We start from the raw sequence: 16,982 nt of genomic DNA on the forward strand, positions 1-16,982 counted from the left end.
TTTTTGTTTCCTGTAGCCAATGCTAAAGAATTACAAATAAAAAAAGCCATAAACAAATCTAAAAGCTCCAACTCAAATGCTCCGAGACCTATTGCACTGTGTGAGGGTGAGGGGTTGAGGGTGAGTGAGGGTGAGGGTGAGTGAGGGTGAGTGAGAGTGAGGGTGAGTGAGGGTGAAGGTGGGTGAGGGTGAGTGAGGGTGAGTGAGGGGTTGAGGGTGAGTGAGAGTGAGGGTGAGTGAGGGTGAGTGAGAGTCACAGGCTCTCGTAGGTGAGACTGATTGACTTTGTCAATGTTTATTATGATTTGCACCATATAACACCTGTGGTTCCCTACCCTGAAAGCACACATCTGTCTTATGCAAGTAATTAGCATGTCATCTTATGGAAAACAAGCTGTGTCTAAATGAGCTCAAATGGTTAATTATTTGCGAAATGGTATTCAAGAAAAAGGTTTATAAAAAATTATGTTTTAGAAAGGTTTTGCACTGTTAAAAGCTAAACCACGAGAGCCGAATGCAACAAAAGACGCATAAAACGTAAGCACAGTACCTCATGGTGATGGAATATATAGGTCTTGTAATTTTATTCTATTTAGGACTATTCAAATGTTAATAGTACTTGTGTGGTTTTTTCTTTACACATATACAGTGAAAAATAAACTTCGAAATCTGGTAAACTCATGTAAGATCTTTTCATTTTTTAATCAAGTTATTTTACACTGTCCTTGAATAAAGCATTTATCAAAGTCTGCATGGGTCACTCTGGGCCGGCTGCAGGGGAGTTATTCATACTGTGAAACAGAAGGAACGTCTCGTTTATTTATTGCCCAACATCAGATCACCTCACCCAGTGAGCTGTGAAATCGAAGAGCTGTCTTGAGCAAGCTTTGGGCTGGCAGTCGTTACGTAACCCATGGGATTATTAACCAAGCTGTGGAAGTAGATTGCCTGCACGATCCAACTTTTGCCACTGTTGCAATTTGACTGCTCCAAAAAAAAAAAAAGTCACGCCACCAGCTTCTGGCCCATATAACCCCTGAAATGCCAGCAGATACCCAGTCGCACTGGGAATCACCAACCTAACAACTGCCCTGCGACTCGAGGAGGCCTCTGTACAGTTTCGGAGATGCAGCACCCGAAAAACTGCCTCGCCTCCGCCATGGCCAGGTTCTCCGAAGCCGCCTGCAACATGGAGCACGAAGTGATGTTTCCCAGCCTGCTGCTCGATGTCCCGCTGGACCAGGCGCAGGGCACCGGCCTCTCTGACCTTTACCAGAGCTACATCATGCTGAAGTCCATCCGGATGACGGTAGAAACTGGGCTGATCCCTCTGGACGGCTGGCCGGCCAAGGCCAACACCGCAGACCTGCACCCGGAGACGGAAGAGAGCCCTGACCTGGAAGTGCTGCTCCAGTCTCACACCCGAGGACTGCTGCACGTTCTGAGCCGCCTGACCAACCAAGCCCGCGCGCTGACCCGGAGGTACAAAGACATGATGGGGATGGCTCACTGACGACAGGTGACGTGAGCACAGCATTGCACCAAAGGACCACGACTCAACCAAACTTGGAAATGAAGAGGGTCTACAAACTTGGAAATGAAGAGGGTCTACAACAAACAGCACAGAATAATGCAAATGCTACTTACCAGTATGCATCTGTTCTTGGCATGTAGGGCTGCTGACATTCATATCTGTGCATAGTCCGCCACCTAGTGTTGGGTCCGGATGATTGCACATTGTTGTCCTGGAAGAGTCTTCGAAGTATCACGAGATAGGGGGCTCCTCCCCTGGACTACAGTGCGCATGGGCATCGCCTCCATCCCCAGATTGTTTTTAGCCATTGGCAGAGATGGAGTGAAGAAAGTGAGTGATGACCATGCTATGAGCATATGTGTGTATATGAATAAATACTGCAGCTGCTACAGGCGCCGGGGAGGAGGGTGGGCGATATGAATGTCAGCAGCCCTACATGCCAAGAACAGATGCATACTGGTAAGTAGCATTTGCAGTTCGAGGCATGTGGGCTGCTGAATTCATATCTGTGCATAGAATACATAGCAGTCCCTCCATTAACGGCGGCCGCCCGTGCCAGCTGCAGCAGTCTGAAAAAGCGTTTTTAGAACAGCCTGACCAACAGCTGCCTGCTGTTTGGAATGCACGTCTACACAGTAGTGCTTAGTGAAAGTATGTGTGGTAGACCATGTGGCTGCTCTACAGATGTCTTCTAAGGGAATGTTACCTAGGAAGGCCATAGAGGCCCCCAACTTCCTAGTGGAGTGGGCCCTCGGTGGGACAGTGAGAGTGCGCTTAGCTTTAGCGTAACAGATCTGAATGCACTTTACTATCCATCTAGCAATCCCCGCTTTGGAGATTGCATTTCCCTTGTGTTGTGTGGCAAAAGCAACAAAAAGTTGTTTGGTTTTGCGGAAATCTTTTGTCCTGTCCACATAGTACATCAAGGCCCTTTTCACATCAAGAGTGTGGAGCATACGCTCCGCCAGCGTCTCTGGGTTTTGGAAAAACACCGGCAATTCAATTGTTTGGTTTATGTGAAACTGTGACCCCACTTTGGGTAAGAACTTAGGGTTAGTGCGGAGCACCACCCTGTTAGCATGTACCTGGAAGAAAGGTTCTTGGATGGTGAGCGCCTGCAGTTCGCTAACCCTCCGTAGCGATGTAATTGCTACTAAGAACGCAACCTTCCAAGTTAAAAACTGGAGCTCACAAGAGTGCAGTGGCTCAAAGGGAGGACCCATCAGCCTTGTAAGAACCACATTGAGGTTCCATTCTGGAGCTGGTGGAGTCCTTGGTGGAATGACCCTTTTGAGTCCTTCCAGAAAAGCCTTGATAGCAGGGACCTTAAAGAGTGACAGGTGCTGCCTATTCTGGAGGTATGCTGCCATAGCAGACAGGTGAATGCGGATGGAAGAGTACGCTAGATTACACCGATACAGGTGAAAGAGGTAACATATGATGTTTTGAATGGAAGCGTCTAGCGGGTCAATGCTGTGGTCCACGCAGTAGATGACAAACCTCTTCCATTTAGCCGCATAACAAGCTCTAGTAGTGGGCTTCCTTGCCTCCCGAATGATGTCCATGCAATCGGGGGGAAGATTGAGGTAGCCAAACTCTAGGACTTCAGGAGCCAGATCGCCAGGTTGAGCTGTTGCGGATCTGGGTGCTGAATGTCGCCATGGCTCTGCGTCAGAAGGCTGGGAGTGAGATGAAGCCTTTGATGCGGTACCACGGAGAGTTCCAGAAACGTGGTGTACCATGGTTGGCGAGCCCACGTTGGAGCAACCAGGATGAGCGTCATCGAGTGTTACCTGAGCTTGCGTGCCACCAGCGGTATCAGAGGTGCTGGGGGAAAAGCGTACGCAAATCTGCCTGACCAGTTCATCCACATCGCATTGCCCTGTGATTGGGGGTGTGGGAACCTGGCGGCGAAGCTTTGGCATTTTGCGTTCTCCTTTGTGGCGAACAGGTCTATCTCTGGATGACCCCACCTTTGGAAGTAGGGTTGGAGTACTGATGGATGTATCTCCCACTCGTGCATCTGATGGCTGTGCCTGCTGAGCAGATCCGCCATTTGATTGTCCTTGCCCGGGAGATGCTCTGCCATGAGGAAGATGTTCCTCTGAATGGCCCACCTCCACATGCTCTGAGCCAGATGAGACAGCTGTGGAGAGTGTGTACCTCCCTGCTTCTGGATGTAGTACATGGCCGTCATGTTGTCCGTCCGGATCAACACGACCTTGTTGCACAGATGTACTTTGAACGCCTTTAAGGCCATGAAGATTGCCATCAGTTCCAACACATTGATGTGCATCTTCCTTTGCTGAAGTGTCCATAGTCCCTGCACAGTGTAGTGGAGTACATGCGCTCCCCATCCCTGGAGAGAGGCGTCCGTCGTCAGGATGATCTGTGGGACAGGCTCTTGGAATGGTCGGCCCTTGCAAAGGTTTTGTGGATTCCACCAATGCAGAGAGTTGTACGCCCGACCGCTCACCAACACTAGGTCCGTCAGTTGCCCATGAGCCTGAGTCCACTGACGTGCTAGGCACTCCTGAAGCGGACGCATATGTAGTCTCGCGTGCGGGACAATGGAGATGCAGGAGGCCATCATGCCTATCAACTGCATGAACACCTTCGCTGGAAGCGAGTGTTGGGGTCTGAATCGTTGGATCAGCGCCTGGATACTGGCGATTCTCACTGAACTCGGCTGCGCAGTGGCTGCCAGAGTGTCGATTGTCGCGCCCAGATACTGTCGCACGTGGGCGGGCTGGAGATGGGACTTTGGGTAGTTCAGAGAGAATCCCAGATCGTGCAGGAGGTGAATGGTGCGTGACACGTGGTCTACGCACTGCTGTTCCGTCTTTGCTTGAATGAGCCAGTCGTCTAGGTATGGAAAGACATGGACGTGCTGGCGACGGAGATGCGCCGCCACAGTCGCTAGGCATTTCGTAAACACTCGTGGTGCCGTGGTGACCCCGAACGGCAGGACTCTGAACTGGTAATGCTGGTCTAAGATCGTGAATCTGAGATACTTTCGGTGGGAAGGATGCAGGGGAATATGAAAATAGGCATCCTTCAGATCCAGCGTAGCTAGGAAGTCCCCCTGTTGAAGCAGGGGAAGCACCTGCTGCAATGTGAGCATATGGAAGTGCTCCGAGTTGATGTACCAGTTCAGGGGCCTGAGGTCCAGGATCGGCCTGAGTGATCCGTCCTTTTTGGGGATCAGAAAATACAGGGAGTAAACCCCTGTTCCCCGCTCTTGCAATGGAACGAGCTCTATCGCCCCTTTTTGCAGCATGACTAGAATTTCTTGCTGCAACAAGGTCAAGTGCTCGCCGGACATAGCACGGCTTCTTGGCGGTATGTCCGGTAGAATGGACGCAAGTTCTAGACAGTACCCGTACTGGATAAGAGACCTCACCCACCTGTCCGTGGTGATGGACCTCCACGCCGGCAGGAACTGCTGAAGTCTCCCCCCGACAGGTGTCGTGTGATCGGGGGGAAGTGACAAGACGTCACTGCTTGTTGGTGGTGGTGGACCTGGAGCCATTGTTTCCACGTCCCCTGCCTTTGATATTATTGCCTCTGTAGCCACCCCTGCCCTTGTTGTTGTTATACGAGGGCTGGGTGTTACCCTTGTAGTATTGTGTGGACTGGGATGCCTGGCCCCTTGAGGTGCCTCTTGAATTGGAGCGGCGAAAGGAACCACCCCGAAACTGCTGACTTTGTAAAGCCCCCATAGATTTGGCAGTTTCGGTATCTTTTTTCATCTTTTCTAGGGAGGCATCCACCTCAGGGCCGAACAGATGGTCAGGATTCACTGTTTGACTCAATATCGTGGTTTGGATGTTGGGTTTGAACCCCGAGATTCGAAGCCAGGCATGGCGTCTAAGTAACACACTTGTATTGATAGCCCTGGAGGCAGTGTCTGCCACATCTAGGGCACATTTGATGGATGCATTTGTAATGAGTTTACCCTCCTGAATGAGCATCTCCCCCGCCTCCTTGTACTGGTCAGGCAAGTGTTGCAGAATGGCCTCTAATGTGTCATAATGGGCCCTATCATAACGTGCAAGCAGGGCTTGGGTGTTAGAGATCCTCCAGATGTTAGCTGCCTGTGCAGCAATGCGTTTGCCTGATGCCTCAAAGATCTTGGACTCTTTGTCTGGGGGAGGAGCGTCACCAGTAGTCTGCGAATTCGCCCTCTTCCGAGCGTTGGAAACCACCAGGGAGTCCAATGGCAAATGTCCCTTAATATACGTGGGATCCGTGGGCGCCGCTTTATATTTCCTGTCGCTGCGAGGGTTGACCACCCGCGCCCGGGTGGGCTCCTTGAAAACCTCCTGTGCATGTTTCAGCACCCCTTTAAGCATCGGTAGTGTCTTGACTTGCTTTTCGGCTACCGAGAAGGTGTCGCATAAGAAGTCTGCATCCACGGGGTCCGAGTGCAGTTCGACGTCATGGTTCGCTGCAGCTCTCTCTATTAAGGCATTGAAGGCCGCCGAGTCCTCTGTCGGGGACGTCTTGGCGGCGAAAAGTTGTGTCCTGACCCGACAGCGGGTCGTCTGCGTCGCCTCCTGCGGTCCAGGGCACATGCTCCTCTTCCGGATCCGAGTACGCAGGATAGGTGTACTCGGCATCTTCCTCGTCCGCATCAGGCGCGGGGGAATGCGTCGGCGAGTGTTCCAAGGCCTGTGGGGACAGAGGTTCCATCAGAGCCGAAGAGTCCGCAGAGTACTTCTTGTTCTTGAGCGGAATCTTAAAAGGTTCCAAGGCCGGCTCCGACGTAATCTTTCGTTTGAGGAGCGACAATTTTCCGGTGTTGGCGTCGATGATCACCTCACGACGTTCCTCCACCGCAAGCGGCTGGAGCCGAAGCTTCGACACCACCAAGGCAGCTTTCGGCGTCAATACCTCCTTTGAGTGTCCGCCCTGTTTAGGCGCGAAGGCCTTCGGCGCCGACTTGGGTGGAAGGGTAAAACGAATGGGCGTTTGCTCTTTAGCAGGCTTCGGCGTGGGTTTAGGCAGTACAGTGTCCTGATCGGGAACCACAGTGGACTGTCGGATCCGCTGTAAGGATTCCCCCACCTTCCTTGTAAAGGACGCCGAGGGCTGAACCGGCTCGAGCGACCCCTCATCTCCGAGAGCCTGATCGTCGGTAGGCTTCTTCTTCGGGGCCGACGCCCCATGGCTATGCGCGCTGTCGGCGTGACGCTTCTTCGAAGCCGTCTTCGGGTCCACGACCCCTTTCGTCGCCGACGCAGCCGCGTCGGAGGCCTTCACCTTCGGCGCCGACCCAGAGGGCTTCGGGTCGGCCATTTTGGCGTGGCTCTTCAGGTCGGCCATTTTGGCGTGGCTCTTCAAGTCGGCCATTTTGGGTTTCGTGGAAGTTGACGCCTCCAGAACCTTCTTCACCAACGCCACTTTCAGTTTCGGTTTCGCATCCGAGGGTGCGAGACCAGTTGGCTTCACTTTCGGTTTCTTCAACATAAGTGATGGCTTAGAAATGTCCGTGACCGGGCCCGGAGGCGGGGACGTAGGACTCATAGTTAGATCTTGGGTAAGGCCCGAAGGCGATCCCTCGACCTGGGCCGTATGACGGGGAATAACCCCTGAGTCTGGTTGGGGATGCTCTTCCTCCGAGCTATCTCCCATCGTGGCACAAGCCAGTTCGTCGTCCCCTACCTCGTCGGAGACTTCGTCGTAGGCCTCCTCACCCGCGTCGTAGGTCTCTTCCCCGGACGCGGGGCCAGAGTCCGACCCTTGTACGTCGTCTTCTCCCTCGACAGATTCCTGGAAGATGTCATCAGGTGGGGGTGCCGAAGCCGATAATTGAGCCTGGAGCCGATTAGCCCGGCGAATCTTTAAAGTCTTCTTACTTCTAAATTTCGAACACGCCATGCAGGTGTCTTCGCGGTGATCCGGTGACAAGCATGTATTGCACACGGGGTGCACGTCGAGGTGTGAATATTTAGAGTGACACAGCGGACACTTCTTGAACGGAGTCCGCACCATAGCAAAGGGTGTAGTGTAGGCCCGTCCGCGTCGAAAGCACGTGGAAGGGCAGTAAGAGATCGGAGCTGAGAGTCAGTAAGAAAACCGTACGCAACTATACCGACGCCCAGCCTAAAGACCTTTTGGTCTCGAGTATAAAGTAGAACAACTATCGGTTCCGACAGAGGGAACCGAAACACATCCGAACCCAATGGCGGAAAAAAACAATCTGGGGATGGAGGCGATGCCCATGCGCACTGTAGTCCAGGGGAGGAGCCACCTATCTCGTGATACTTCGAAGACTCTTCCAGGACAACAATGTGCAATCATCTGGACCCAACACTAGGTGGCGGACTATGCACAGATATGAATTCAGCAGCCCACATGCCTTGAACTCCACAGTCATCGATGAACCATGAATCGTTCACTTCAAGTGCTGCCAATAAGTGCAGATTTTAACCTGTACATTTTATGGAAAAAAACGCAGACTCTAGTCTTCCTTGGTCCGTGCTGTATCCAAAATTAGGTAAAGTAACAAACTGAATCTAATTCATAGCATCAAATGTTTGTAAGAGACCACTGCACCACATGCTTTAAAGTCTAAAGACGGAGGGAAGAGGGGGTAGGAGAAATGCGACACGGCGGGAAGGGGAGGGGGCGGAGCGGGTAAAATAAACAAGACGGAGGGAAGAGAGGGGAGGGGGGAGGAGAAATGCGACACGGCGGGAAGGGGAGGGGGCGGAGCGGGTAAACAAAGACGGACGTGCACGCGCTTTTAAGCTCAATGCGCATGCGCATTGAGCTTAAAAGTCACGGGCACTGCAAGGAATCGCCACGATTCCTTGCAGTGTGGATAAAGAGTGGATAAGTCCCAATACTCTCGCCTTGCTCGATGCGCATGCGCATCGACAGGCGAGACCTAAAAACATAAGAGGATATGGGGCTGGAGGTGGAGACCACGCGGACTGCCGATGTAATGATGTTGTTGCTTACCACTGTGATTATCTCCTGTTATAGTCCGATACGAAAAGGATAATGTTACTTACCCAGTAAGCATCTGCTCTTAGCATGAAGAGCTGTAGATTCACATGCTTTGCATACTCCTGCCATCTAGTGTTGGGTCCGGATGTTTGCAGGTTGTTTTTCTTAGAAGTCGTCTTTCCAATCACGAGGTAAGGAGACTCCTCCTTTCAGTGATTTAGTGTGAATGGGCATCTACCCCATTGTTCGATTGTTTTCCAGCAAGAGGGTGAGAATGGAGTGAGTGTAGAATAGAGATGTCCATGCATATGTATGTAAATAGGAAGAAATGCAACTACTATAGGTGTCCGGGGAGGCGGGTGGGCGCATGTGAATCTACAACTCTACATGCCAAGGACAGATGCTTACTGGGTAAGTAACAGCATCGGTTCACCATAAGTTGGCAGGGTATGCTCAGACGTGAGTCCCTTGCTCACTTTGCCACTGGATTCAAGCAAGCCAGGAAAGAGACGGCTGAAATGCCAGAAACCGGTCCTCGGAAGCTGGTTTCCGGTCCAGGGAAGGCATGGCTTGGCAGTTCGGGCTGGACTGTTCCCATGAGGCACAGGGTCAGACTGATTTGCATATGGCCATGTCTGAACTGGGGTGGCAGAGTGGGCTAAAGAACGGTGATGGATTAAACCCAGATCTCTTGACTGGGTTATGTTATTATACACTTATAAAGCGCATTATCACCCAGGGGTATCTAAGCGCTTTATCACCCAGGGGTATCTAAGCGCTATCAGCGAACATACACAACCAACGAGAGACGTAGAGCCACCAGTTCAGAGGGGCCCCCAGGCTTCCAGGAAAAGCACAGTCTTCAGATTCTTCCTAAAAGGGAGTAAATTAGTTTCCTTCCGAAGTTTAACTGGAATGCGGTTCCAAGCCTGAGGGATGGTACTAGAAAAGGCTCTACCGCCCATGGACGCAAGGTTAAACCGGGGACAGACGAAATTACATGCATCAGCTGACCGAAGGGCCCTACTCGGCGTAGAACTGATCAATCGGTCCTTAATATAGCTAGGGGCTGAGCCATAAATGGCCTTGTGTGTAATACAGAGGCTTTTGAATTTAGTTCTCTGGGCAATTGGAAGCCAATGTAAATCCTGAAGTAAAGGCATGGCCCGGGTTCGACAAAGGTTTTTTTAAAGATCAATCTGGCGGCATCGTTCATCACAACCTGTAGCCTAGCCAACAGGTTTTTAGGTAGGCCATAACATAAAGAGTTGCCGTAATCGAGGCGTGCCAGAATCAGGGAAGAAACCGCCAGTCTGAGAGTGGAGAAAGACAACAGTGAGGATAATTTTCGAAGTTGGCGCTGCAAACTAACACATGTACCCACCACCGCCAACACTTGCTGGGTCATGGAAAGCCGGGCATCAATTTTGATGCCCAAACTTTTTACTGCCCCTGCGGCTACTGGAAAAGGCCCCACTTCTGCCGGCCAGAACGAATCACACCATGGATTAGAAGCTGTGGTGACCGCTAGGACTGCAGTTTTGTCAGGGTTTATTTTTAATGAATTATCCAACATCCAGTTGATGGTAAACTTGAGAATGTCTTGCATTCTCAAGTGAGCCATCGGTGAATGGTCAATCTGTATCAGGATTTGAGTGTCGTCGGCATAATTATAAACCCTGCAGTGTTTGTGCGTGTGAGTGTTTGATTGGTTCAGATGCTCCGTCCATCACCACCCCCTTTTGTAACAGCATCGGTTCGAGGCATGTGTGCTGCAAATACACATGCTTTGTATGGACTATAAAGCAGTATGCTCCCCGAGTGATGGCTAATCTGTAGATGTTGCAGTTGTCCGAAATAGTGCCTTAAGCACTGGTTGGCCTACATTAGCCTGTTGTGCCTAACACATCTACACAATAGTCTTTGTTAAATATGTGGTATAGACCATGTAGCTGCTTTACAGATGTCAGCTAAAGGAATGTTGACCAAGGCCATTGTAGCCCCTATTTTGCGTGTAGAATGCACCCTCTTTGCTTTTCCATTGCATGTTTGGATGCATTTCACAATCCATCTTGAAATGCCCGATTTAGAGATGGGATTGCCTTTGTGAGTTGGAGTAAATGCAACAAACAATTGTTTTGTGTAAATCCTTGGTCCTTTCTATGTAATACAATAAGGCTCTTCTAACGTCCAACATGTGGAGAGCTTGTTCTGCTACTGAATCAGGTTGAGGAAAGAAGACCGATTACTCAACTGATTGGTTAATATGAAAAGCAGAAACCACGTTGGGAAGGAATTACGGATTTGTGCGAACAACAACTATCTTTGTAGAGTTGAAAGAATGGTTCTTCTAAGGCTAAGGCCTGTAACTCACCAACTCACCTCAATGAAGTGATGGCAATGAGGAAAGCACCTTTCCATGAAGGAACTGCAGAGGGCAATTAGGTAAGGGTTCAAAAGGTGGACCCATAAGTCTTGTAAGGACAATGTCAAGATTCCACACTGGTGCAGGTGGAACTCTTGGTGGTATTACTCTTTCCAAGCCTTCCATGAAAGCTTTGACTACAGAGATTTTGAATAGAGATGAATGTGGCCTATTTTGCAAATATGCAGCCACCGCTGAAGGTGTAAACAAATAGATGTGTAAGCCATCCCAGTTTGCTGTAAGAGCAACAGGTAACTGATAATGTTTTGTACCGAAGTGTCTAGGAATTGATCTTGTTAATACAATCCACAACAGATCTTATCCACTTCCCTGCATAGCAAGCTCTGGTAGTAGACGTTCTTGCTTCTTTTGATGATGAAAGTAATAATAATGATAAAGGGCGTTTATAAAGTGCACAGCTACCTCCGCTGAGGTGTCCTGGCGCTAAGGCGGAAGCCAACAGGGCAGATACATTGTGGTGGTGGATTTAAATAACCAAACTATGACTTCAGGAACCAAATCGCTAGGTTGAGCTCCTCGTGATTTGGATGTCTGATTTCTCCATGGTTTTGAGCGAGGAGACTGGAAGTGAGATGTTTTTGAAGTGGAACCTCTGACAGTTCTAACAGGGTGGTGTACCAAGGTCGACAAGACATGTGGGGGCTATTAGAATCAGTGTGAGGGATGTTTGCCTGAGCTTCCGAACTAGTAATGGAAGAGGTGGAAAAGTGTTGGCAAATATTCCTGACCAGTTCACCATAAGTCATTGCCTTTGGATAGAGGGTGTGGAAACCTGGATGCAAAGTTTGGGCCATTTGCCCTGTGCACTGTGACGAACAGGTCTAATTGTAGAAATCTCCATTGTTCGAAGTATGGATGGAGAACTTGGGGATGAAATTCCCACTTGTGAATTTGCTGCCTCTTTCTGCTGAGGAGGTAGGCAATTTGATTTACTCCTAGAAGGTGTTCCGCCAGGAGATAGATCCTGTGATGTATTGCCCAATTCCAAATATTTTGAGAGAGGCGTGACAGTTGGAGAGTGTACCCCTCCCTGTTTTTGTACATAGGTCATTGCTGTCATGATGTCTGTGCGGACTAGGACTGCTTTGCCTATGAAGGGAGTTTGAAAAGCATTGCGTGATAGGAACACCAGCAGAAGTTTTAGGGAGTTGATGTGGAGACTTTTGTGATTTTTGCCCCACAGACCCTGGATTGTGTAATCTTGGAGATGGGCATCCCAACCGGTGAGAGATGCGTCTGTTAGCACGATCTGTGGAATAGGGTCTGTGAAGGGCCGCACTTTGATATATGTTGTAGGTTCCACCACTGCAGAGAGAGATGTGTGCGGCAATCTACCAACACAAGATCAGTTATTTGTCCCTGCGACTGATTCCACGGACGTGCTAAGCACTCTTTTAGGGGATGCATGGAAAGCCTTGCATGGGGTACGATTGCGATGCAAGACGTCATCATTCCCAGCAGTTGCATGAAAACTCTGGCTGGTAATGTCTGGTTGGGTTGAAACTGTAGTATCAGACTGAATGTTGTGAATTCTGGAAGGATGCAGGTGAGATTTCTGTGCATTGACCATGAAGCCCAACTTATGAAGTAGGTCTATTGTAGTTTTAGTGTGTTGCAGACAATGTTGGTAAGTGCTGACTTGATGAGCCAGTCGTCTAGGTAGGGGAAGACATGAATACGTTGTCTTCTGAGATGAGCTGCTACTACTGCCAGACATTTGGTAAATATTCTGGGAGCAGAGGTGACTCCGAACGGAAGTACTTTGAACTGGTAATATTTGCCTGCTTACTAACAATAAAGGAGGGACTGCGGGCTATATTTATCCAGGTCAAGCATACAAGCCCTTGAGTACAACAAAACAGAAAGGTATGCAGTTCCTACTGAACACTGTTGGTCTTTTGGAAAGGGACCCTCACGCACCTCCTATCAGTGGGGTGTCTTGCTTCATGATCGGATCTGCTCCTTAACGGGTCGGCGCTGCAATACCCGATCGGCGCCCTTGGCGGGGCCTTTTAGCGGAGATCTTTTTTCCTTTTTGCCGTAAGGTGCAGTGTGTGTGAGGGCCCTAGTGAGTGTAGATAGTAAAGAAGTGAGGCTAAAACAGGAGGTAGTTGTACACCCAGAACTATTTTAATGATGGTGGTTACTCTCCTGGTTAAAAACATGAATGTTGCGCACTCCTGTTATAAGGTCACGCTATCGGGGTCAACATGTTTCTTGCCATTGTTTCTAAGGATAAAGCAGAGTCCTGAGACAATGGGTCTCCCAGGGACCGGGGAAACCCCCTTGTGCACTTTGGAAAGGGTGTAGAAATACAGGATTTTAGGATTGGTCATTTAGCTCTCAAGAACTATACCGATCATGATATAAACTTCCTTTATATCTCCCACCTTTCCAAGGATACTACACTATTCAGTGTTGAAACCTGCCGGCCACAGCCGAAACAAAAGTCTGACCCTAATGGGGTGAGTTCCCTTAACGCACGCAGCATCTGTACCAGTTGGGCTGCCCTTTTTATGCTGCTTCTTAATACTGCTGTTTTTAAACGCTGCTTCAATTCGCCCTGTGCATGATCACAACCACCCTGAGGGACGTATGCCTTTTATCACCTTATTTACTATTAGAACACGAGACAAGTATAGTAGGTTTCTGCAATGCTCTGACATATCTCTATGCTTCCCCACTTTTTTCCCCACAGGTTGATGTCCTAGATCTGCAGGTACCACTTTTTGGGGTGCTGTATGGGTGGTCACTTAATTTATTAATTAGGGACCACCACCAAAAAGTGTGGATAGATCTTACATTGGTCCTGAAGAATTGCCTTCAAATAGAAACAATGGCAAGAAACATTTTGACCCCGATAGTGCACGTCCCGGTGACGGTATAACAGGGGTGTACAACATTCACGTTTTTAACCAGGAGAGTGGCCACAATCATAAAAAAGTTCTGGGTGGACCACTACCTCCTGTTTTAACCTCAGTTCTTTACTTTCTACATCTAGACTCACTAGGGCCCCCACACGTGCTGCACTTTACGGCAAAAAGGAAACAAGCATTTGCAATGCAATAGGTCTCGCATTTACGCAAGTTTAAGCCATTGGCATTGTAAATGACAATGCCTTTTATTTATGTTTTATAAACAAAAACAAAATCAAAAGTCACTGTTATTTGCTGTGTCAATAGCTCAAACTCGCGTAAATGCGAGACCTATTGCATTGCAAATGCTTGTTGCACAATTTACTACTTGTGTAACGATATATCTGTAAGAGACATTAGTTAGTGATAGATTCCTTACCTTAGAATATCCCCAGGCGTCAGACTGGATCCCGAAACTTTTGCGTAGCAATACCCCTGCGCGCCGGTAGGCGTCGTCTGCGGCTCCGCGTCCGTCGTCGGCGTCGTGAGCGCCGGGATGACGTCGTCGGAGTACTTAGACGGCGCCCATGCGCGCTGACGTCAGTTCTGACACACAGCTTTTCCGCGCCAGATACGCAGAGCCATGATGGAACTAACACTGGTGCCATGAAACTAGGGCCCTGAAAGGGGATGACCTTAACCCTAGATATCGGTTCGCAGAACGGGGAGGATGGGTGGGTCGGTAAGGAATCTATCACTAACTAATGTCCCTTACAGATATATTGTTACACAAGTAGTAACTTGTGCATCTGAAAGAGACACGTTAGTGATAGATTCCTTACCTTAGAATAGATACCCCAGCAATACCAACCCCGGTGGTGGGTCTGCGAACCAATATCACACCAGAAAGTCCTGGAGGACGGAACGGCCAAAGAAGCCATCCCTCCGGACTTGACTGTCCAGGCAGTATTGTCTTGCGAACGTGTGCAGCGAGGCCCACGTAGCTGCCTGGCAAATGTCCTGCAGGGGGACACCGCGGCCCAGGGCAGTTGTCGTTGCCGTGGCCCGAGTGGAGTGAGCCCGCAATCCAGCCGGGGGCTCCTTCCTCGCCATGGAGTAACATGCTTGGATACACAAGATGATCCACCTAGAGATGGTCCTCTTGTGCACAGCCTTACCCTTCTTTGCGCCCACGTAACCAACAAAGAGTTGGTCATCCACCCGGAATTGGCGTGTGCGATCTAGGTAGTAGGAGAGCGCACGTTTTGGATCCAGACGGTGGAGCCTCTCTTCCTCTTTCGAGGGATGCGGAGGCGGAAAGAAAGTGGGCAAGGTAATGGACTGCCCGATGTGGAAGGCCGTAACAACCCTTTAAGAGTGCCCAGAGCAGAGCCCTGCTGGGCAAGGGAAAGAAGAAAGTGCAGCACTTCCGAAAGGGGCGCCGAGAGAGGATCCACAGCCTTTGCTGTGCACCATGCCACAAATCTGTTCCACCGGCAGGCGTATACCGAATTTGTGGAGGGACGCCTGGCTGCCAGAATGATATCACAGACTTCAGGAGGCAAGTCAAATGGCCTCAACTGCCGCCGCTCAATCTCCAAGCTTGTAGGTGGAGACTGGACAGGTTCGGGTGCAGGACCGTCCCCTGCTGCTGCGACAGAAGGTCCTCCCGAAGAGGCAGACGAATCGGGGGATCGACTGACATGCTGAGTAGCTCGGGATACCAGTATCTTCGTGCCCAGTCCGGAGCCACAAGGATAACTTGGGCCCGGTCGCGCCTGATCTTCTTCAGCACTCTGGGCAGAAGTGGTATAGGCGGAAAGGCGTACAACAGACCGCAGCTCCACTCGCGACGAAAAGCTTCTCCGAGCGAGTGCCGCCTTGGAAATTCCAACGCGCAGAACTGATGACATTGCGCGTTCTCTACTGTGGCGAATAGATCTAACCAAGGCTCTCCCCACTGCTGAAAGAGACCTTGCGCCACGTCCGAGTTCAGACGCCATTCGTGATCCATCATGCACCGGCGGCTGAGTTCGTCCGCCCTGGCATTCAGAGAGCCTGCCAGGTGTTGAACCACCAGGGTCACGCCCTGATGTTCCAGCCACTGCCAGAGGCGCAGAGCCTCCTGGCAGAGGGTCCACGACCCCACCCCGCCTTGCTTGTTGCAGTACCACATGGCGGTGGTGTTGTCGGTGAACACTTGCACTACGCTCCCCTGGACAGAGGGGAGGAATGCCTTCAGTGCTAGACGAATCGCCCGCAGCTCCAGAAGGTTGATATGGAGCCGGGACTCCGCCAGAGACCAGAGGCCTCTGATCTCCGCCTCTCCCATGTGGCCTCCCCAGCCCTGGAGGGACGCGTCCGTCACAACTACGTGCTCCGGCTGGGGTAGGGAGAGGGGTCTGCCACTGACCCAGTCGCGGTCCGTGAGCCACCACTGCAGTTGTCTTGCAGTGCCCTCTGAGATCAGGACATGATCGGACAGGTTGCCCTGATGCTGAGCCCACTGAAACTTCAGGTCCCACTGCAGAGCCCGCATCCGCCACCTGGCGTGACGCACCAGAAGGATGCAGGAGGCCATCAGTCCCAGAAGCCGCAGCGTCAACCTGACCGAGACCCGGGATAACGGCTGGAAGATGGGAACCAGAGCCTGAATATCCCGAACCCGCTGCTCGGGTGGGTAAACACGAAACCGCGCCGAGTCGAGAACCGCTCCGATGAAGAGGAGCTTCTGAGAGGGACACAGGTGTGACTTCGGCATATTGATGGAGAACCCCAGCAAGTGCAGGAGGTCGGCCGTAGTCTGGAGGTGGCTGACGACTGTCTGGGGCGAGCCCGCCTTCAACAACCAGTCGTCGAGGTAGAGGAAGACTGATACCCCCTGACTGCGCAGATGGGCTGCGACCACCGCCATCACCTTCGTGAACACCCGTGGGGCGCTGGTAAGGCCGAAGGGGAGCACGGTAAACTGAAAGTGCTCTTGGCCTACCGTGAACCGCAGGTAACGCCGGTGGGCCGGCAGGACGGGGATGTGGAAATAGGCGTCCTGCAAGTCCAACGCTACCATCCAGTCTCCTGGGTCCAGGGCAGTCAGGACCTGAGCCAAAGTGAGCATCTTGAATTTCTCCGTCCGGAGGAAGCCGTTGACGTTCCGCAGATCCAAGATAGGGCGTAGGCCCCCTTTGCCCTT

The 16,982-nt window shown here is 50.9% G+C and overlaps 2 protein-coding genes across 2 annotated transcripts in view; one reads left to right on the forward strand and one right to left on the reverse strand.

Moving 5' to 3' along the window:
* NME4 (NME/NM23 nucleoside diphosphate kinase 4) overlaps positions 1-16,982 on the reverse strand; it is a 106,653-nt gene that overhangs the window by 17,145 nt on the left and 72,526 nt on the right. The window lies entirely within an intron of this gene.
* On the forward strand, positions 1,041-1,583 carry LOC147685274 (mid1-interacting protein 1A-like). The gene has a single exon (XM_086939617.1). The coding sequence runs from the start codon at positions 1,127-1,129 to the stop codon at positions 1,511-1,513; it is 387 nt and encodes a 128-aa protein (XP_086795743.1). The 5' UTR covers positions 1,041-1,126; the 3' UTR covers positions 1,514-1,583.

The sequence above is a fragment of the Lissotriton vulgaris genome, chromosome 10, assembly GCF_964263255.1.
Source record: "Lissotriton vulgaris chromosome 10, aLisVul1.2, whole genome shotgun sequence".
Taxonomy (NCBI): Eukaryota; Metazoa; Chordata; class Amphibia; order Caudata; family Salamandridae; genus Lissotriton; species Lissotriton vulgaris.